General features: G+C 42.4%; 1 protein-coding gene across 3 annotated transcripts in view; it reads right to left on the reverse strand.

Annotated features, from left to right (window-relative positions):
• LOC112562344 overlaps positions 1-21,603 on the reverse strand; it is a 44,170-nt gene extending 22,567 nt beyond the window's left edge. The window contains exons 1-3 of one of the 3 annotated variants that reach the window (XM_025235565.1): positions 21,448-21,603; positions 18,560-18,739; positions 13,782-13,823 (exon numbers count right to left, since the gene is read on the reverse strand). In XM_025235565.1, the coding sequence (XP_025091350.1) occupies positions 13,782-13,823; positions 18,560-18,670 (153 nt within the window). In that variant the 5' untranslated portion in view covers positions 18,671-18,739; positions 21,448-21,603. Of the gene's footprint in view, positions 1-13,781; positions 13,824-18,559; positions 18,823-21,447 lie in introns of those variants that run through there. The other 2 variants (XM_025235567.1, XM_025235566.1) reach the window with 2 other exon arrangements.
• Positions 21,604-23,500: the final 1,897 nt, after the last annotated feature.

The following is a 23,500-nucleotide window of genomic DNA, read 5'->3' on the forward strand; positions in this document are numbered from 1 at the left end:
AGAAACTAATCCCAGTTGTTGTCAAAGTTGGCGCGTGTTAGAATACGACTGCGCGCACTCGCCCTTTTCTTTGTCTGAAAATCTAGAGCTTAAGAAAAAAACACCCCACAACAGTCTTGCTGCCACCACCATATGTGTGAGGGTCAGGACTGAGACATTTGCATCTGAGCTTTAAGCCATCGAGCGAAGTGCATTGTGAGTTTTTGCGGAGGAGGGTTGGGGTGTTTGAGGTGGTGGGAGATGCGTCTGTCTCTGACCACCCCTGTCACTCCACTTCAACCGTATACTGGTTAGATAATACTCGCACATTCCCCAGTCTGCCCACCCTCCCCAGCATAACTATCTTACAAACCTTACAGTCCTTGCTCCCCTCCCTTTCACCCAGCACGCCCACAACAACCATATCTGATAGCCAGGTGTCCTGCTAACAAGCTTCTGCACTCTTTCGACCAGCTTCAACACGTTTCTTGTACAAGCGATCATGCAGCAAGACAGCTCTTTCATAATTTACCGTCGGATTCTCAGCTGCGAAGGAACCACCTGCGCCTCGAGATAACAGACGCGAGCCGAAGAAGGGAAGTGATAGACTAAAAGATTGGTGAGACTTAGAGGAGGGTGGGAATTGGAGAAGGAGGCGAGGGAAGATGAGAGACAAAAAGGACGGTCACGCAGTAGAAGACACTTTTCTGCTGTAAGCTCACCATAATAATCTATATATATACAGTCAGTTCTGCGATTCGTCACACAGCACTGAATAGACCTCAACCTGTGCTAATTTGACCTCACTCTGACTGTGTTCAGTGCGACATGGAACGTCATCGCCGCACTCAGTTGACGGCCACCCAAACAACCGCAAGGCAGGGAGAATTCTCATGTCCGCACAACCTCGAGCTACTCGAAGGCTTTCAGCCTCAGCATCTAGTCGTCGGCTGCGGGTGCCAGCTGTATCTGTTGTGCATCTATTTCCCACATGCACCCCGTTCAAATCTCATCGACACCTTTTACACTGCGTTGTTACAGGGGGACAAATAATAAGAATGACTGATGGCGGGTGGAATGCGGTGGGTGACCAACGACTGAACATTATTATACTAACAAACGTCCGACAACGCAAAATACATCCTTATTCCAAAGCTCAGCCGTTAAACACTTGCCCTTAAAATAAAATACTGGCGAAAATTGCCATTACTAAAATTTAGTTTCTCGTTCGTCTCTTTTATACTAGAACGTCCGCGCACACACACACACAAGAATAACACACGAACGCACACTAACGAATAACACAAAAAAAAAAAAAAAAAAAAAAACAAAAAAAGAAAAACAAAAAAAAAAAAAAACCACAAAAAAAAAAAAAAGAAAAAAAATTAAAAAAAACAAAAAAAAAAACAAAACAAAAAAAAAAAAGACAATAGCAACTTTCACACCACCCGCCCTGTCACTAGCGTTCTCCCTCCCCATACCCACCCACATGGACAGTTCGAGTATAGGCGTGAAACCTTCAAATCCTGGGCTACACCGAAGCTTACTCTACCCAAACAACGAAACCCCAAAGAAAAGTTTATCCCGATACCCTAAGGAAAGGAGAAACCACCACTGAGCTGCACAAGCACAGACGCTGGCACATCACACACGCTATCTGCAATTATTGCATGGCACGGTCGGGTAGCAAGTCCCTGCCCCCCCCCCCCCCCAATGCTCATTCGACAATCATGACTCATTAACATGCCACAATTCCGTATGCCCAAACTACATTCACGCGACATCTCTGAAGAGAAAAGTCTGTGCGCCTGGAGAGAAAAGAGAGCGAAACAATATTCGCATGTGAAACAACCGATGCTCATGCGCTGTCATATATCCACAATCTCACGACCTCTGCCAAGGAATTATTGTCAGAACAAACCAATTATCGGAGAGTACATCCACGTCCGGATCATGCAGAAATAAGAAGGAAAACATTACCCCATTTTGAGTGTGTACGTGTGCCTGAGAGCGTGACCCACGCACTCTACAGAATGAGTTCGGGAAGAGATTGTGTGGTTAAGAAATCAGCGAAAGCTAAAGACAAGGAGATGTTGTCAAGTGTCTGCACAGCGCCTTCCCTCCTCCCCTCCTACTCCTATCCACCAACTTTGTGAGAACCTCGTCACCCATGGAGTAGCTGACCGAGATGTTTGGTGGGGACCCTGGCAATCAAGTCACATAATCAGTTAGGCCAAGCCTGGACAAAATGCAGCCACGATTTTGACCGAGACAAAATGTCGCCAGAGCAGTGAAAACAACTGCACCCAACAAGTTGCAAGGTAAACATCACGTGCTTCGCTTATGTCGACAATTCAACAACAAGCCACATGCTGGCAATTTTATTTCATAAAAGCAAAGTCCGTTCTGCTACTTATAACCCCATCACACCATCCTCCGCTCAACTGCAGTTTTCAACTGTGGTCTATTTAACGATGCCATAGCTTGGCCGTCTGATGAATGTGAGTGTTGGGGGCAGCGGGTATAAGAGAAACAATAGACAGGGCGGGAGTGCACGTGGTAACACCACAGCTTGCTTCTGATGACGCATCAGGAGTGCAGTATGGTCAGCGCAGTGACTAATACCTGTCACCGTTGTAAACCGACACAAAGTCAAATGTAACTTTGTCTGCTTCGAGGAAAAAAAAAAGTCCGTTTCTTCCTCTGTTCGAAAAATCCCTGACTTGACATCCGGAAACAGGCGACAGCGGTACCGAGTGCTTCGTGAAGGATGCCATCTCCACATCATCAATTCTCGCCCTCGTGCTACCGTTTCCCGCGACCTTGACAACCGACCATTGTTCATTGTTACCCTCATGACACTGCAACGATAAAGCATGAAGCTCCACCACCACCCGAGGGTGTGTGTGAGAGAGAGAGAGGGAGCGGGTAACAAACTCGATTTATGTACGGGGGATATGTGTATGTTAGTGTTCGCATACAAAGAAGAATACATGTTTCACTCACTAGACAGATGTGCATGCGATAGCGACGACGTGCGTGTGGGCGCGCACATCCGTGAGCGTAAGGTTATGTGTTCTGGCTCACCTCCCATGTTTTCCCATTTTTCGAATAGCGCTCCGCCGCTAAACCGGGAACCAGACAATCTGCTCAGGCTTCTCCCTCACCTCCCTCCTTGTGCCCCTCATCCTCCCCCGTCCCTGTCGGTACGATCTGCAGTCTCACCGACTGCCGTGACCTCTGGGCTCTCTGGGTGCACGGTGCCGGCAAGGGACGTCCTGCTGCCTCACGCGCGCGGCTCCACGCCAACGTGAAGTGCCCTCTGCCTCCCACGCAAAATCACCCCACCCCAGGCGGCAATCATTAACGACCCCTTCCAAAAAACTCTTTGGGGTATCATTAGGTCTTAATGACGAGGTGGGCCTTCAGACAGGAGGGTCAGTAGAACAGACAAATGAGAGAAAACAGGAAGGGAAGTGCGGACAGAGTTCACTTCGCAAGGAGGGGGAAAAAGAAAAAAAAAAAAACAACGAAAAAGAGCGACAACAGGTGTACGCAGGAACACACAGAGATCGGCCTCTCCAGCAACCTGGGGGTCCGTCCTGTGCGTGACAACTGCTCCGGTGCGAGAGCCAGAATGGGCGTGTCATGTGCTCAGAAGTCGCTCTATAATGTGCATACCTCGATATCTACCTTGCTCATAGTAAGAACACGCGTCAACAATACAACAACTTCAAAATATTGCAATGATGTCAATGCTGGATTTTCAACTGACAAGTTAATCACAATCGAGGTCGTAAACAGACGCCAAAGGGGACAGGAGCGGAATACGCCGAAGAGCTGTTATCCTGCGCTCTCCCCATACCCTCATCAAGTGTGTACACACACACACGGGCGAACACACACATACACACGAAGTCGGACAGCGTCCGACAGCTCGCTCACTCAACCTACACTTGTTCCACCGCATATCACTTTGCCCCCACTTGTCCAACACTTACGCCAACAACTTGAAACAGGAAACGCCGAATTGGAGAGTTCGATGGCAAGCTGGCTGGAGACAAAAAAAAAAAAAAAGAGGGGGATTGGAGGGGGGTGCCGGTAACTTCCTCTTTATTTTCTTTCCTTTTTTCATCTTTGTCTTTTTCCTTATCTGATTCTGCAATGCACGCACAGTACGAACAATGCAAATTTCTTGACGTCTGGGAGCTCGTCCCAACGAAGAACCACGGGACGTCGAGACAGACTGATAAGAGAAAATAGAGAAGAAAAAAACCCTTCTTTATTCATGTTTCCGTCACGCCTTCATCCCACGTTAGACCATCGTTTGTTTCTTGTCAAATGGATACCTGACGACAGTCGACATTTCTTTGAAGATACCAAAGTCGGGTCTTTCCGATCTCTGCGCCTTTCCTTCATGATACCCTGGGCGATGACCGTGCACACGAGATCGACCACGTGTGTTCTTTCAAAACGAGCAGTGCTTCCGACAACTGGCCAGATGACAGTGGATTCCAGCCAGGATCACAGCAGGGTGAGAGAGCGGGTAGCATGTGCTACGGCAATGGCAGGCAGGGTAGTCACAGACGGCACCAATCGATTTCGATCGATCGGTCTCGCCTCAAAAAAAAAAATAAAATAAACGGCAACATCAAATGTGCGGCGCACTTTTTCTCACCACTGATGATGATGTCATGATCGATCATGTTGCCTCGCCTTTGATCCCTCCTCCGCCTTCCTCTTGTTGGGGAGCTAGCGTCATGGGTTAGTCATCTACAGCACGTCTGCCCCTGCCTTTCTGAAATTCTCTTCAGTAGTCGGTGATTAACCCACAACCCAACCTCCACCACGCAGCCTCAGACGGATGGGAGTTCACTGAAAAAAATACTACTGTACAACTCTCGAGACTGAAGCCTCCTCGGACTTTCGGTACGTGGAGTTCAGAAAGGACTCTCAGCTTTATCGGTTGCAAGCTGCGTTCTAATCAGTCTTTGGCAGTCTCACTTCGGCTTTCGTCCCTTCGTGGGCTTCAGAAGAAAGATTGCAGAGCCCTCCAGCTAGCCATTCCTTGCTGCTTGGTGTGATTACCTCCCCCTCCTCAAGTTACGTCCATAATTCTTACCTCCTCTCCTCCACCCCCAAATCATCTCTTCCATCCCACGTTTTCCTGCGTAGTTCTTTCTATCCCCGTCCCAACAATCCCTCTCAATACTGTATTAAGATTGGCTGCCTTTGCTTTATCTGCACGTGGCACCTGATGACTGTAAGCTTTGTTGCTGGTTCGGCGTAAAATACTTATTCCCGACACCTTTCTCTCTCTCTTTTAAAAAAAAATCGGTGTCCACAATTTTAATGGCCAACATTAATAATAAATCTTGTGTAGCGCTCCACATAGAATGAAGGAACCCTCACAAAGAGGGGCCTGTAACAGTCAATTGTTAAATTCGTGGCACAATGGACCATCCCACCGGCCGCCACACCAATACCGAATTAAAAAAAAAATGCTGGTCCCATCCTGAGCATTAAATTAAAGCAAAACAAATGAGAAGCAGATCAGATCTATGGCTGAAGTAGCGGATTTTCCTTACAGGAAGGCTGCCGACAGCCCAATCTCTTTCTAAACACTCCAGGCCTACCGAACCTTTCCCAGGTTTTTGTCTTTTTAAGACTGCTGTGCATGCTTATTCTACTTTCCATGTCATGGCGGTGCCTTCAAGGAAAAACAAAAAGGAAGCCCAACGACTGTATTTTCCATGATTCACAGCCATCATCGACTGGCACTGTCCAACGGAAAATCAGGCGGCGGTGTCGCTGACCAACGGTGGTGTCGCTGCTAACGATCATGCCTTGGTCGACACTGCGAAGTGTTCTAGGACACTGACGTAGATATGAAGGTTGGTGGAAGAAGGAGGTGAGAGATGGTGCAAATCTGGATCGTGGTCTGGGCCCTAAGCACCGATCGATGTGGTTCAAGTTTCCTCGCTCCCCTGGAGGCGATGATGCAGACGCGAGAAAGCCAAGGTCTGCCAAGCGCTGACTTGCTTTATGTCACCCACAACTGGCTCGGCACCGGCGCCTGGCTACAGGCCTTGCTTCCTCTCCCCTACACTGGCCCCAGCCCTCTCCCTCCTCCCATCCCTTCACACCCTGAACGTCCCGCTGGAGATGAGTGTGGAAAAGGAAAGCAGGAAGGAAAAGAAAAGGGGCGGGTGGAGCTAAAATTAGATCGTCTCCTTTAAAATGACGATCTCTTGGTTTTTAGTCTCAAAAGCTTGACGCCTTTTCATCCTCAAGGGACGGGTAAGCACAGGCAAGCCGCCATTTTCTTAAATTCTTCACGCAAGCACGAACGAGCCGCATGCCTGCACTTCCTCTGCATCAACTTCTGACAGCTGGGATTCCCCACACAAAGCCCCGTTAAGTGATTAGAACACACGCGATCTTCTCCTTCCCGACTCCCTTTTCTTTTCTCTCTTCTTCTCCCCCCACTTCCTCCGACCTGCTAGCAAGGCTAGGAGGAGAGGCGAGAGAGAGAAGTGAAAGAGTGAGAAAAAAAAAGACTTAACCAAGATTAAGTGAACGGAAGACCTAGTTTATGTTGGGCCGCAAAGACTTCGTCGACTCTTAATTTTTCTCTGCTGTGTTTGGTTCTTGTACAAAGAGGGGGAGTAGGGTACCCGCCCCCCCCCCCCAAAAAAAATATATATATAAACACACAATTCCTGCTCTTTTTTTTAACGGGGTTGGGGTGGGCGAAAGAAGTGTCACCGGTGTAAAATTCCACATGGTCTGCAATGGATGTTGTCCAGACACCTTACATCGCGGGGATCTCGACTGCTGCAGCTGAAGGGTTACCTGTGCCGTGCCAGCTCACACAAGCCATAAAGCCTGCGTCTGTATATATTTCTGACCGAAATAGCTGTGTATCCCAGTCCCACCCCGGCTATGGAAGGGGAAGGGGCGTATTAGTTCCCTTCAGCTTTATGGCCACAGTTCGGGGTTTTTACTTTCAGAACACGCACTGGAAGGTTTTGTTTATACCGTTTATGATGTACATTACGGATTGTTTCTCTGGTTTTATCTTAGAATACACCGGGTACAATGAGGGAAGAACGTGTATACTGCTTTTATTAAGGAGATTGTACAGGGATGTATACACAAATATCCGCCGAAACATTTCCACTGAAACCTCTAGTATTACGACCATTATGTCCATACAAGTGTTGTGTAAACGTTATAAAGAGACTGCTAGCCAGGTGATGCGAGATTTACAAAGACCTGAATGTCTGAAGGTACTAGCCTTCCCACAACTCTCTCACGGTCACCCCACCAATGCGTCCCCATTAAACCCCACGAATCGGCTATGAAAGTTCTTGCCTTCTGTCAGGGAAGATTTCCAGTTCGAATGAAACTGAACTAACGTCTCAGAGCAGCGCTACTTACAAAACAGAATAAATCAAACAGGCGTTGAAAAGGAGTATCTCGGGGTTGGCTAGTCGAATATACACCTAACGTTTATCTATTTATCTAAATTTCTGAAAATAACTAGGTTTAGGAAAGGGGCGTAAAGAGATTTTCCCTCTTCTCAATGGGGGAAAAATACACAATCACAAAAATGTGAGTTTTTAGGACAAAAGAGGGGACGCGAGGCTGAAACAACATGATAATTAAATGAGAGAATACAGAAGTGAATACAAGTCGACATGTTTCTAAATGTTCTACCGAAGTCTATTTTCATTACTCAAACTTCGCTAGTCATCTCACACCGTGCTAACCCCACTAATCACATCGCCAGACTACAAAACTGTAGTCTATAGTCCTGCTAACAAGCTTGGTCGCCATTCTGTTCAACAGACTTTGGCTCGTGCCAACCAGACATGTAGCAGGGCCCTGGCAGCCTCCGACCGCTCCGTACTCCTTCACCCCGCTAATAAATCTGATGACTCTGTCTTCATCGACTTACCGCCGGCAGCGGAGAAGCGCCGCTCAAACGCATGCTTCCATGAATGATTTGATATCCCGCCATCTCCTCCCAACTCCCTCATCCCCCGCTACCCACCCATCCCCACACACACCCGGCTGGTCAGTCACAACCAATCAGGACAAAGCGCTGGCAAACACCGTAATATTAGAGGTCTTGGACAAGAGCAAATCGTTTTGCAGAAAACATGCCACATTTCCAGGCCAAACGTGTACCTCAAATCAATCATCAATCAACCAATCAATTACTGTGGTCTGGGCAGGTTCCAGCGTGCATTAAGCGAATTTCACTCCATGCTGAGCGGGTTTCACCGCGTTTCTACGCGGGTTTCCTTCTGTAGTGAGCGGGATTCACCGTGCTTTCTACGCGTGTTTCACTGCTTGGTGAGTGGGCTCCACCGTCTTCACAGGTTTTTCTTTTCTTTCTCCTAAGCGGATTTCTCGGTGTTGCATGTACCGAACACCGTCTGTGCCGTACCCCTTTCAGCTTTTTTCCTGTCATCACAGGACGCCTTCTAGGGGCCCGCCTACCGGAACTTCATCGTTTCACATTACCCAAGTGCTTTGCCTCGACCTACACGTATCACCGTGCCTGGTCCTATTGATTTCAGCATTTCCGCGGCGCACAAGATAGCAGAAATTATTAATCAGATCACTTTTCAACTTTTGCGGTTTTTAGGACACGACCCTCATCCTCACATCACACTCTGCTAGCAGACTTCATCTGATATATCCTTAATCTCACTGACGTATGCAAGGAACCGCACGCCTTCTCGAAATAACGTTTTCAAAAGTGCATGTCGAAATTTCCATTTAGCACAATACCAAGCAGGAACTCACAGGTAATTGTGGGTTGATTCTCATAAGTCACATCGGCAACTTCTACAAATATGTGTGCACGCGGGCGCAAAGCCGCACGCAGATGCGTTAAAGTTAACAATCACAAGTAAGGATTACACTATCATGGCCGTCTTCTGCGCCGGTGCAACCACTGGCTTGTCCTAGAGATGAAGCTGGGAAAGGCTAAAGGTGAAACAAGTACAAAAATGTCACTCAGCGATTCAGTACTGATGTTGAGGCAGTGCTTATTTTTTTATTATTTCGCGGCCCTCCTTGAAGCTCGGCCACTTAAATCTCAACTTCATAGGTACGGATTTATCTGGTTAAATCTAAGCCTCCCACCTCCACCCCGTTAAATTCAAAGCATCGCAAGCATTGTCATCATCAGCTCTCCCTCACCATTATCAACGTGCGCCCCCTGAATGCGTGCGTGTGAACGACAAGCACAATGGCAAAGCCACTAAGTAGACCATCTCATCTGCAGCCAACTCTGACATTTAGACCCTTGTCGGACCCCTTTGCGCAGGAGGTCAAGCAATGCACGTCTGCCACCAGGCGCGGGGGCTGGACAGCTAAATTGCCAGCACGTCACGCTAGTGCTGGGACGAGTGAGGTTCCAGTCGCTTCCCGCGCCCTCGCGGCGACGAACGAAAGTACCGTTGTGTCAGCCCTTTCCATGGCATTCGCACACCAATCCTTTTACTGCACCCTATGACTGGAAACTACTGATAAATACTTCAAGCAAATGAGGGTGACGAAAGAGGGGACGATTGCGTGTGACACCCTCACTATCTCCTGAAGTAAAATCACTGCTCCTGACGAATGCCTACTTCCTGTCTCACTTTCCGAACTGTTCCCGGTTACCGCAAAGACGATCCTTGCTCCTGATCTCCACTCTGTCAACACACATTTCCCATCCAGTTTTTGTTTCCTCTTTGGGAAAAAAAAACTTTTTAAGAAGTGTTCCTATTCTTCGAAAGTGCCATGTGCATATGAACAGCATTGGGTTGATTGAGTGCAATGAATGGGGAAAGCGGGGTAAGAAAGAGGAGGTAGAGCGGAAGAAGTCTCACTTGACCAAACATTGTTCAATTCATAACGATCTTTTTTTCAATGCCATACATATTGTTGAATACTTGACAATATCATTCAACGTCTTATCGGGAGCGTTATCTAAAATGTCGCCAAACACGGTAAGTTATATATATATACTTCTTCTCCCACACAAACCGCCAAGAAAACGATGTTACGAGACGTTTCCCATCGACTCATCATAAAATAGACAGGAGGAGAAAGAAAGGAAAAATTAAAACACGCCGGTCAAGCCCACAAATGTACAGAAAGCACGATGACTTTGCTAATATTAGCAAGACACTAAGTCCCAGTCCCACCCTTTACCGACGCCCATCTCTTCTTCAAACTTTTTATCCACCGCCGTGTTTTCCTCGTAGCTGGTGTTCCTGTACCAGCTTCCTGTAACATGCACTCATTAATTAATGGATGAAAAACTAGCCACGGTCGTTCTTAAATCATCAAAGGCGCCTAGCCTCTTTAGCCCCGACTCTGTGTTGGCTTTCCGGCAGGTAACATGGCGCTCTGGTTGACTCAGGTGACTACAAACGTCTTGCTCGCATTTTAGTCGCCGGTCGAGACAAGCTTTCACTCGCCAACACCAAGCGTAGGAGAGAAGAGATGACAGGCTGGGATGGGTGAAGGGTGTGATGAGAGAGCGGCAATAAATACACTAAAGTGGACAGGAAATAAAGTGCTTTAAAAATCTCGAAAGAATGAGCAATGCTTTCAAGCACGAGAAAGAAACACACTTATCTGATAAGTTTATCATGCTCAAATTTAGTTACTGCTTTCCCAGAAACTTATTTCACGACAATGAGAAAGAGAAGTGTGTGGGTGTGAGGGTCATTTCAAAAAGCTCTTTTTAGCTACACAAATAAAAATAATTAAGTCTGGTACAATTTTTCCCATGACAGTTATATTAAAAAAGACCTTTATAAGCAATGGCTACCTGTCTGGTAAAGTAACAGATAACAAACAACTTTGCACAAATAATCTTTCACAGTCTGTAAAATTGTTGTTGAATCCTAACACTAGTGTTAAAAATAGGGAGCGAGGGCTGTATGTGGGTGCTATCGGTATGCATCATGCAATGAACAAAATCTACCCTCACAACAGGTAACTAATGCTACGCGGCTTACCTGAAGGATGGGTGGGGTGGGACAGGTCATCGCGATAAGGCAGATGGGAATGCATTGTAAAAGTTTGCACACAGTAGCTGCATGCGATGAAGACATGTTAAGTGCAGGTGTAAAACGAGGAGTGGTGGCGAAGGAACAAGAAGTGAGCCGCAAGTGCCACACCTGTGTCCTTCACCTCCCGGTTTACAAACATATGATCTGCCAGCGTCATCAAAGCAGCAGGAACGACTTTGCGACCAACCAGAAAAAAAAAAAAAAAATAAAATTTAAAAACTCCGCCACCGACAGATAGGTGACGACATGCCTACCCAGCATGCCCCGCGGTTATTCGTGTCCCGTCTGCTCGGGTAACTTGATTACGGAAATGCTGCAATCGGCGAAAAGAACTTTGTGCTGCATCGGTTCTTTACCTCGACGCCAACCATTTCCCCGAACGCAAATAAAGAATACTTCCTGTTGGTCAAGAAACTTGGGGCAAAAAAAAGGTAAAGGTGAGGGTCGTGTGGCAGTAGTGTTGTTGCGTCAAGTGACAAAGATGACCCTTCGCCCTTTCCTCGTCTCAAACAGGAAAGCCGTAGAACGTGCTGGGCCCTATGTTTATGTCACCTCACCTTCTACTTGGGAAATGATATGTAGTGAACTTTTTGCAACGTGTGATAAGTGAGAAGGCACATGGTTTGGACTGCTAAAAAGAGTGAGAAGAACAGAATGGCTGGTAATACACAAAGAAATGTCAAAGTGAAATTTTCACTGACAGTAACTTAATGTCTTGTTGACCTGAACTTTGTTGTGTCTATTGTGGACTGGACAGCAGGTGTTGTAGCTGTACTGAACATATGCAAACTATGTTGCAATCAAAGGCATGTTCATGTTTACCCGACTATCTTTTTTCCTGATCAACCATGTACCTTCCTTGTAACTATCTTCAACCTAACCAACTCATTTCAAGGGAGGTGAGGAAAAACCCCTATGGTATAATGGTCTAAACTTCCAGACACTTAATCTTGAGTTAAATGATCTAGACTTCCACATACTAATTATTACAATCTTTCACTCTACTTGTTACACACCCAAAAAGCCCCACATGCCAACTTCCACCCCAGGTGCAGATAAACTCCAGTGTCTCCTAGCCACCTCATCTTTACTTTCCCACTCCCACCATTGTGACCTATTTTCACTGGAGCTGTGAAAGACTGACAAATCTCACTGCGGTAAGCTCGCTTACTAACCATCTGTTCTTGCCTCCTAAACATTACTAGAAACAGGTTTGTGGTTGTATCATACTTGAAAACCCTCTGTAAAATGAACAGATACTCTCACTTTATTATGTCTCAACAAGATATACCCTGCCCCCCCCCCAACCCACCTCCAGCTGTTAGCAATGCATCATCCACTGTATAATACCAGTTACACAGGTCCCTATGTTGGAATGCTAATCATTAAGACACCTGTGTGTGCTAGATTTAGACCAGGTTTGCTTTGTGTGTATTTTTCAGAGCTTAACATAATATTTTAACCTTCACTTAGCATGAAATTGGTAAAACATCACTCATGTAATTGTCACACAGTGACAATGTGACAGCATGTTACAAAAGGTCAGAGTAAAGCACAGAACTAACCCAATGCACAAATATTTAGGAAGCCCAAAGGTATGAAACCTTTGTTATCAGCAGGAGACTTGATTCATGGACGCATTCCTAATGCTAATTAAAATTTAAAGAAAACTTCAACTGCTCAGAACTGAGGAAAAGGTTTTTCTTAATTCCTTACTTTCTGGAGTGAAAAGATGAGTTGTGAACACTATTACAGAATATTAATGGGCAGACTATTTTTAGAGTTTCAATCAAATAATGAATGAGTACTAATATCCACACCATAAAGCAAGTGACTACTTTGAAAAGAACTAAAACAGACTACAAAGCATCGATCTTTTCTATCAATATTAAAACTTTCTTCACATGATAAAATAGTAATAAGTTTTAATGCATAAACACAGCAGAGGATCACATGATCTTTAAGTCAAAAATCCAAAAATCCACTGAAACATGCCAATAATCTAAACATTATAAAAGACTTGCACTGACACCAACCATATAAAATTCTTGATAATGACAACAAGTGTTGCATAAAGTCTACAAAAAAAATTTAGCTTTGGCTCCAGGTAAGAACACAAGCTCTGAAGTTGAAATGTGCACTGCACTTGTTTGCAGAAAAATACTGAGAATGTGATGTTATGCTGTTATGTTAGTAGGAATTTTAAGTGTCCTTTCCTCTGAGGAGTGAAACTTGGGAACCATTGCAAACTAAAAGATTTTCACAAATGAAATAATTTAAATAAGCATGTTTTGAAAAATAACACAACAGTAGTTCAAATGCAAAGCAAAAGATGCAAGGGCATAGGTAAGCAATTCAGGGTGCAGTTTTGTCTCAATCAGTAAACAGGTTAACCTGACAACACAAATCCAAAATTTACCTTCCTTACAGTACTACATGCATTGCTACCTACCACACATGTGCATTATATTTCACAAAATTTGCTAATTTTTATGTTATCAAATTGATTATCAATGGTGCCAAAGTACTTGACTGGTGAAAAAAAAAACCCTAAAAATGGAGGATTAAATAAAAAAGAAATTAAATCTGATGTCTATGTCTGGGATAAACAAAATAAAATGAAGGTGGAAGAAGGGTACATAAAGTTACATAAAACTGCAGCCTGATTGATATACCTATAGAAAAGATGAGGAAGATGAGATGAACTGTACTCACAACTGGGTTGTAGACGTCAATATCAATCAGGCTGTTATACGTCTGAAATAAAAACAAGCAAGCAATGGCGATCAATGGATGGGTCTGGAACTACAAGGCGCAGCATTCAAGGCAAAAACGTGGGCATGTTTCCGACAAATTATCACTGTCATATGTGGTAGCAACAGTCAACGTACAACTTTCAAACCAATCTAGCACAGTCTAATGAGTTATAATGGAGATTTTTAATGACTACACTTAACATCATCAAGATCTGGTTACAGAAGGTTCTACAGCCAGGTGGTCAGTATGCTCAACTTTGGACAGCAGAAAGTTGGCAGTGTAAAGAAGCACTTCCATCAACTAACAAGTATTACCATATAAAATCATTTATGCTCAAAATTTCAGGTTTCAAAAGAACTGTGTGCTTACAATTGTGTCTAAAACACTGTTTTGGGCCAATCCATATTTTAGTGTCAGGCAACATCTTCTACATCTTTCTAGCCCTATTCACTTCCATGTAATTTTAACGCGGCAACTGCATGGTTTGATATGACAATCATTGTTGAAGAAGCTGTCAGTGTTTGAAAATAGATAACTTGTCCTTTTAAATGAATGAACCTCCCCCTGCATCATTTTCTGATTGTACTGGAAGTAAACATTTTTTTTTTTAAACAGATGAAGCCAGTGCCTTGAACTCATCCCATGTTCTCAAACACAGGATGCAAAATGACAAGTCTCTTTTTATCTTTCCTGAAAGTTATGCTTTGCCTAAGATTGCAAGCTTTCTATTTAAATCAGGGTCATGCTAGCCAGGTGGCAAAATTGCTAACAGTACCCCAGTGCTGCTCAATACTTTTCTTGTCCAACTACATCAGGAATTGCAGAAGCATATAACTGTGGGTACAGGACTGATGTCTGAACTCAAAAGCAGTTTAAAACTATGTGAACTTCCCTCATTATACACAGCTGCCAGGAATGGGTACTTGATTCTATACAAGGTTGTGGAAGGTAAAACAGTGAGAAAATGTCATCACTACCCTCACAAAATGCTAGCCTCAAGACAAGTGAAGTCTCTAATACCTCACTCCCAAATGACTGAAAAGTTTGAAGAAAGGTTACTCTTACAGTACAAACTAGTGTAAAGCTTCCTTTCTTTCACATGAGCATGCAAAATTTTGGTCTTCATGAACCACCCTGGAGCTATTGAAACCATTGGAAGTGAACAATTCTTTTGCAATACAAAATGGTAAACAAAAATACTTCAGAAAGGTAGTATCTAATGTGCTTGATGTTCTCTAAGTACTGCCTGTTTAGACCGGTGACTGAAACAACCCCTACCTGCTCCTCCAGAAGAAACTAGTACCAGTTGAAATCTTAGAGAATTACTTTTCACCTGTAATGTATCCCTATCAATAAAATTCAATTTATGTTTGGAGGGAATAAAAAAATTCTCTTTTTGTTTTGAAAGTTGCACAAAATGAGAGGGGAGGAAGAGATAATTAACTCCTCAAAAAACTAAATGTTCTTTAGATGAGCCTAAATGAGATTATGCGGCATATTCCTTTACTTTAGGTCTGCTTTCCAGAGTTTCACATTATACTTTCTTAGCATAGAACATACTGAGAAAGAACTAATTCTTCTGAGAGCTTGTTTTTTCCATAGTTTTATTCATGTCTTGCTTGTTAAAAAGATTACTTATACAAATACTTTTTTTTAAATGTACTAAAAAAAGTGCAGGTCAGAACTGCCAGGACATTTATCACCATCTAATTTTTTTTTCTTATTACATTTGTTTTAAAGGTGACAGTGATTTTGCTTGTCAAAAACTTGCATACAAATACCAAGAACAACAGCGAAATATAAATCATGCAATAAAAGTAGGGAAAAAGTCTGTTCTCCAATTCTTTTACCAAATTGCTACGTCCATAATAAGACACAAATTCAACAGAATGAAATTTAATGCATGAGGAAAGAACACTGGCATGCACATAGTCTAAGATTGACTAAAAAGCTAAAAGACGCAAAACCACATACACCTGGTAATTAAAAACAAACCAAAACAAAGGGGGGAGAATGTATAGCACCAGTTATGTTAATGGCACCCTTTAACTTCTACTGCATTTTGTTATTTATTGTAGCAAAAAAATAATAGGAAATTAATTTTGCAGTCTGGATTCTCTGTTGTAGTAAAGTCGACATAGTTAAATGTGTGACCTGGAATGGATAAAACCAGTGCAAAAAGCAACTGCTGTCCACACAATGACAAAGATGATGATATTTTGTAAAGTGCAAAATTAAGCATCGGTATAAAATCAATGATCACACTCACAAACACTGTAGATGAAAGTTTGCTTTGCATTATTCTTAAGGCCATTCTAGATCTGAAAGGGAAGTGCAACTATACTTAAACAAAAGAATGTGTATCCCCTATGCAAAAAATTGTTATTTCAATCAATGTGAGGGTTGCAAGTAATCTGTTTGTGAGCATAGCAAATAGTCAGCTAAAATACTTTGCTCTGCAGTGTCTGACCACTATTAATCTCTTTAATGACTATTAAAAACACTTAGTACATGACTATAACAATACTCACAGCCAAGATATAGTCTGAACATTTACACACCCAAAAACTCCTTTTCGATTGATAATAACCAGCATAAATGGTGTCTGCACTGTCAATACTTAGTGATTTTATTGGCACATTAGAACCCTACTAAAATCATTTGCTATCAAGATAACAGGACTGATAATAAGCAAGTGTTGTTAACTGATCTGATATTCAGACTGGAATCCATCTATATGTCACTTAAATTTAAAAAAAAAAAAACAAAAAAAAAAAAAAACGCGCATGTCTGGTAATTTGCGGGGAATGGAGAATTGGTGTTTCACGCAGAGCCAGCAACTAAAACTAAAACTAAATCACGGCAAAAAAGCTGGCACAGCACATGCAGAGAAAGACCAGTTCCTGAGACTCTGAACTCAGGACAGCCAGTTCTCACTGTATTGGTGACAGGCGCTAACCTTTGCGCCACTGGACCACCTGTCTGGTAGTGAGGATATTTAAGTTGAAAGTATATCTATATCACTACCATAAGTAAATGAGAAAAAAAGCACAATTTAGCAAGTCAATACTAGATATAATAAGGATATTATAATAATACTGTTATTGACAGTTATCTGATTTTTTGTGTGAACAAAAAAAATCAAAATATTTTTTCCGCCATAGAAACCATATATGCAGACAAAATACAAAAAGAAAAAAACCACAGTATTATACTTAGTATTATACTTTTGACTGTGCACAAAAGACAACAAGTTATTCTCATTTTTATTCATATTTAATAAAATGCATAGAGATGTGTCTAAATGACTCTAATGCAATCTAGGGTTAGACATCATAAAGATGTTTTAAATTAAAATCATGGAAATTAGCAACATTTATTCTCTTCTTATATTAGAAAAACAATGTTTTTATTGTGTAGTTAGACCAGAGTTCATGTTGTGGAAATGGCAGTCACTACAGTTCTCAGGTTTACTTTCAACATACCTAGAATGTTACTTGATTTAAAGGTACTCAACAATGATTCCATTTCCTTGAAGGAAGCAAACGAAGTATTTTCTTATCATAATATATTTCATGTATGAAGAAAAGAGTCATAAACCAGCAGCATATGATCAACAATTCCAGCATGCACACAACAAATTTAAAGCTTTGTTTCAATATATATCAAAAAAAGTATTTAATAACTTTAGCTAAACTGTGCTAGATAATTAAATTTAATGCTAACATACTGCAATAATTATATGGCTGGATGAAACATTAACAATGACTTCTTGCACATTACTCCTGTAATAGTCTTATAACTACTAAGGAAAAGGGGAGAAGAAGAAATGTGAAAATTATTGAAACGGCACAATAAGAATCAGTCTTGTATCAAGATTGTAAGGATTGTATGCTTTTTAAATAAGTCTTTAAAGAAATGAGCATTAAAAGAATCATACAATAAATACGGGGCATTTGGTTTTTTGCTTGTTTCAAACTGTAATAATCTCTCTTAAAAGCTGTAACACTTATCAGGAGAAAAAAAATTATTCTCCACCTTAGCTAGAAAAACAATGCTGTATTGATACCTGTAACAGAATACTTACCCTGTGTTGTATAATGCTCACTAGCAATAGACAATGCAAACAAACTGAATTTTGAAACTTTAAAAAAAAATTCCTCCTGTACCTTTTAGATGCATTGCACAAGAAAGTAAAAAAATGTGCTGATAAAACTGAAAGTATCTTACAACAATTTTAGTTGTGCCCTGTTTCTTTAAAACTATCTAACCAGATTTAAGACCTAAAAGAATTTAAATTAAAAAAAGGATGTGCAGCTGGCCTGCATGAAGTATTCAAAACAGAAGCCATGCCATAAACTGATAGCATGTTGGGCAAATAGTGCACAGAAAACATCACTAAGTCTGCGAACTCCATAAAGCAGTGAGCAAGTAAAATTTCCTTTATAGTGTTATGACTGATTTTTCTGTTACAAATCACAGATATTTTTCAAAGAAAGCTTGAAAAACTTTCTCCTAGGGAAAGTTTTTTTTTTTAACTGGCCTTGTTATTAATGCCTTTAGTCATTGAACGAATAAAAACAAAATAGTTTTCCCGAATCTCAAAACAAATGATAACTGTCACAATCGTGAATACATAACGACTCAAAGAATTTACTTTTAAAAAGAACTAAATGATTTATTTAACTGGTAACTTCTCTGTAGCAACACTCCTTTGGCCTAAGGCTTAGCCTTACCTCTGACCAGGGTCCCTTCTGCGGTTCATCAATCCATTGCCGCCGTCTTTCATTTGTTTGTGCGTTTGCGTGTACAAACAGCACCACACAGCAATAAATCCACAAAGGCATCACACACCACTCTGGTTGTTTCACTGTTGATAATCCTCGTTTGTGTTACAAACGCGTAAACAGAATGATCTGAAAGAAAGAACGAAACTACAGATCGCGAATGTCTCGCTTGCGACTAAAGCAAAGCCATGAAAAGACCAAATTACTTCCCATGAGTATATCCCTACGCAGCTGAAATAGCCACTAAACACTGATTAGATTCGGTTCTCAAAACACAACCCATGTTTGTGAGCTTCATTGTTATTTAATTCAAAGTAGTTACAACTATGACATGATATTTCGATTATTAGAAACAGCTTGAATGCAGATGTAAACGCGTAGTAATATACCTACTTCCGCTGAAATGTCGGGAATGTGGCCTAAGTGATGCTCGCCTGTCACCTCTACTCACACCCGGACCTAAATGTGTTCAGAATTAGCGCCGTGCCTTGTAAATGTATTCCGTACCGTGTCTCAGTTAGTTAAACATTTTATAAAACGATTTAACATTAATTAAAAGTGTGTTCATCGACGTATATGTTAAATTGAGGAGTGCGTAGAGATTTGTCTCGCGTGAAGAGTAGCAACTATTAAAGGTGAAACCAGAGCGACTCACAGGTTATGAATTACACCCGTGACCTGCCGATTCTAAGCAAACATAAATTATACTTCAAACATCAAGTTTACATCGTCAGTATATTTATCACAGAACCGAGCAGAATGGTGTAACGTTAAAATGTGCGTGACTTATCAAGTCGGTTAAGTATCGGGTATGGCCGATTTGACGGTCGAGTACCTGTAGGTTCGTGGTATAATAAACATGAGGGGAAAACCTGACTACAACACCAGCGCACTTGCTGGTTTGTGATATTCGGTTTCTTTTTCTTTAAGCAGTATCTTCCTCGAGTAGGATCGGCAAATATATTGTGAAATGAACCTTACACGGCATACGTTGAAAGGGTACCACATCCAAAATTTTACGGATGAAGTGTCTCGTGGATTCGTTTTAGCACTCTAGCTGGTTCCAGGGGGTAGATCAAAGTGGCAAAAAAAAAAAAAAAAACAACAGCAACAACAAAGTTGTGGGTGTTGCATTATTCGATCAACGCATATTGTTAACAGGAGGAAATTCCGATAATGGGGAAAACCAACACCCACTGACCGTCATACACACGGGTACAGGCGCGTGCACACACACACGAGAGAGCTTGAGGTCTCAACAGGTAAATGCGCTGTTCACTATATACGAAAGGTGGAAATGAGAGCATTCATTAGGATTTCAGTTCCCCGCTGTGAAAAGTTAGATGCCGAGTGGTAAAGAATATTAATACACGATTGTTTCCATCACTCTTCGTTTCCCCGCAACAACAAAAAAATGTTTTTTGCTTGTTGATTTAATAAGGAATGACCAATTGACCCTAAAATAATGACGCTGAATGGACACATATAGCTCTGCAGAGGTCTAGGCAATGCACATATACTTCATCCTTCCACTAACCAACCGCACTTTCAAAGAGATGACAAAAGACGCAGTTACCGCCTATAAAGCCGTAGTTCACTCAACCTGCTGTTATTCCTTCTTGTACATCTTAATTACTGTTGATGTTGTGGCTGTTATTACTAGTCTTCCTTCTTCTCGTCCCCTGCTCTTTCAGTAAGACTTGATTATTTCTGGTGCCTTAAGCCCAGGCAGCTAGTCACATAAGTGTTTTTTTGTCTGCTGTTTGTTTTCTTGGGAGGGGTGTTATCTAATGGCGTTGTTTACTAGTGGCAAGTACTCATACATTTTTATTCTCTGGGGTCACTTGATTCATTAGTGACCCCTGTACTAAGTAATTATAGCAAATCTCTTTGATAACACTTACTGGGCACTGCTTGCCCAGTTGCCAAGGCAACACGTAATGCCCACGTTAAATGAAGGTCCGTGGTAAGGAGGTTCGCGGTTTGAAAGGGGAGTGCTTCCACCTCACTGGTTACTGATCCGATAGAAGGTGTGATATTTATTGATTTGGTACACGCAATAGATGTGTGACGAGTGAAGCTGCCACGTCGTCTTACATGTTGCATCAGCTTTTGCACTGTTATTAGTGTTTGTGACATTTTGCTGTTTTTTGTTTTTGTTTTGTTTTGTTTGTTTTGTTATTTTTTCTGTAGTACTTGGAGTCAACGCCACGACAGATATTCGCATCATTATAGCAACAGCAACAGTGGTGACGGCTAGGCGGGACAGCGTCTGGCGCAGCCATAACATCTGCTGATGTACATTGTGCGATCTGTACAAGTCCTTCGCAGTACCGACCCAGCCTGCTAATTATTATCATGGGAATCGTGGACCCTATCTGCCAACGCTGAGAGAAGAATCCAGGCATCTGATAATAAACACATGAGGCTGAGGCTGAAGCTGCTCTGAACCTCATATAGACAGACATGGAAGGTGGTCGACGCCGTGGTGGCCAGAGACTAGAGGAAAAATGGCTATAGTTTGGCCGTGTGACCCGTCACGACACAAAATGTCCTTCAGGGTACCTGTTGGGTGGTCAACCTGCGGACTGCGGTGACCAGAGGAAGAAATGACCGACGAACGCGAAGGATTGGACTGATCGTCCTGTACAGGACCAAGGCAGGTGTGAGTTGGGGGTGGGGTCCTAAGCAGTATGCTAGCTTTTTCTAACACTGGCCGTGTTAAACATTTTGCTTATCCATAAAAAGGCATAAAAAAATCAAAATGAAACCGTAAATACTTGCAAACCACCCAACGAAAAGCTGGACATAACAATAACAACAAAGTCATCGGATACCTTTGGTCGATGAGGACACGAATTTCCACGCAGTCACAACTTTCTTTAGCGAGACGGAGGGAGAATCCTCAAGCTCGATTCAAGCCAACACAGCAACTGCCCGATCAGCCGTTCTCACTAAATGTGATGTCCCTCTACTCGTCGATGAGTTAAATAACGGAGGGGAAGAAGGCGTCATTGCACTTCCAGGTCTACTTGCGTTATGATTGGTTTGAGAAGGAAATGACGTCTGCCCCCAGTGTGGGAAATTTTTCTGACAGCTCGGCCACAGAGCCACATCTTTGTTTGATATTTCAGGATTTACCCGAATAGTGAATTACAAGCCGTGAGCTGTGCGTACCACCCACTTCCACTATCCGTATACCAAACGTTCAGTGTGATGGTCTGTAGCCGCCATATGGCTTTTGATACTCTCAATAATCTTGCAGTCTGCAGAATGTTTTCTTTACAGTCAGCTGAAAAATAATCTGAAAATCTGATGTTTATTTAGAGTGAAAGAGTGTGTGCGTGTGTGGTGATGTGAACGCTGACGAGAGGGGGGACAATTAGTGGATTTTCTTTAAAGAAAGGTCTTTGCGAATATTGAGATTCGAACATACATTATTTACTGTACGATTTGGCCCGGGGCTCTGGTGGATGTGAACAGGGGTTATTCACCCATTTATGGAGAAACACTTTCTTGCACCGAGCTTTGCCCGATTCTCAGAAAAAAAAATTGCACCCACTGAATCTTTAAGTCTAAAGCTCGTAGAGGTCTCTCTGCGGACTGTCGACGTATCTTTTTCGAAAAAGATGACACAACCTCTGTGAAAAGTCCCGTTGTATGCTGTGTGTGAGTAACTATAAACTTCCGCTTTATTAGAAGCCAGCATGAGTAATTTGTCGCTTACTCAGAAGTTTTGTAGGATTTTCTTTGTCAACAGAAAGTGTCGCTAAAACAGGTGGGAAAAAACTATACACAGGAAACTTAATTTCAGATTTGAAATAGTAACAGATTAAATTACCGATCGGGGTATAGGAATGTTCTAGAAGTGCTTATTGAAGGGAAAGAGAGAGAAAGAATATACAACAATAGTAGTCAATTGTAGTTTTCACCGTAAAAAATATATATATATTATATAAAAATTCGACGCCTGTTTAAGTCGCTAAAGATGCTATGAGGTCGAATATATACGGTATCGATCTAGTGATCGTCTAAGTGAAGTGACAGATTGAACAAAACTGGATCAACATCCTTGAGGCTAATACAGTTTCATTTCTAGCGGTAGGTGAACTTGCGAGAAATAATCCGAAACTGACTACAGCTGGTTGTTGTCGATTTTTGATGAACGGGAGAAGTGTGGAGTTTTCTCCAGCCCCATTGTTATTGATGATTTTTGGCTACTTCTTAACACTTACTTTACTGTGTGTGTGTTGTGATTGCTTATTTTAAGTTGGGGGACGGGGCTTGGGGGCAAAGTGCAAGGAAACTGAAACTCCACTGTGGTATTGTACACTGGAGATAATCTGTCTCGTAACAATGAAATTTGGAATCGGTATTTTTTAACTAAGCCATTCAAAAGTTGGATTCTGATGGGTCATTCATGTGAAAGTACAAGCAGAAAGATCGAAACCCGAGGAAGGATCGTGGAGTGCCTGTGCAAAATGCTTGAAAAGCGGCGCCATTTAAAGTCTCTGCTTTAATTAACATGGTGGATAAAACACTACAGTAAACTGTGGCCTCGGGGCCACAAGGAGAAAACAGATGACCTAGCCAAGGATTCATGGAGATGTAGCACAAGGGTCAGGAGGCTTTGTAAACAAGGTGCATCTTAAATTTTGTGACAATTATAATTAGTCTGTTAGTCCATTGGTACTGAAAGATTACCGATCCCAGCTCTGCCATTTCGTGCCCCTACTTCTGTGAACTGAGAGACACAACCAGAAAGATCTTACTCTCAGACAGAACTTAACTATGCTATATCTACTAATGAAATCGCTTTCCATATCGATCAGGTGTTGCTTCTGCAAATCGAGCTTAAACATTGACAGAATCGAATGAAGCCGATTCATG

This window comes from Pomacea canaliculata, linkage group LG4 (assembly GCF_003073045.1).
Source record: "Pomacea canaliculata isolate SZHN2017 linkage group LG4, ASM307304v1, whole genome shotgun sequence".
NCBI classification, from domain to species: domain Eukaryota; kingdom Metazoa; phylum Mollusca; class Gastropoda; order Architaenioglossa; family Ampullariidae; genus Pomacea; species Pomacea canaliculata.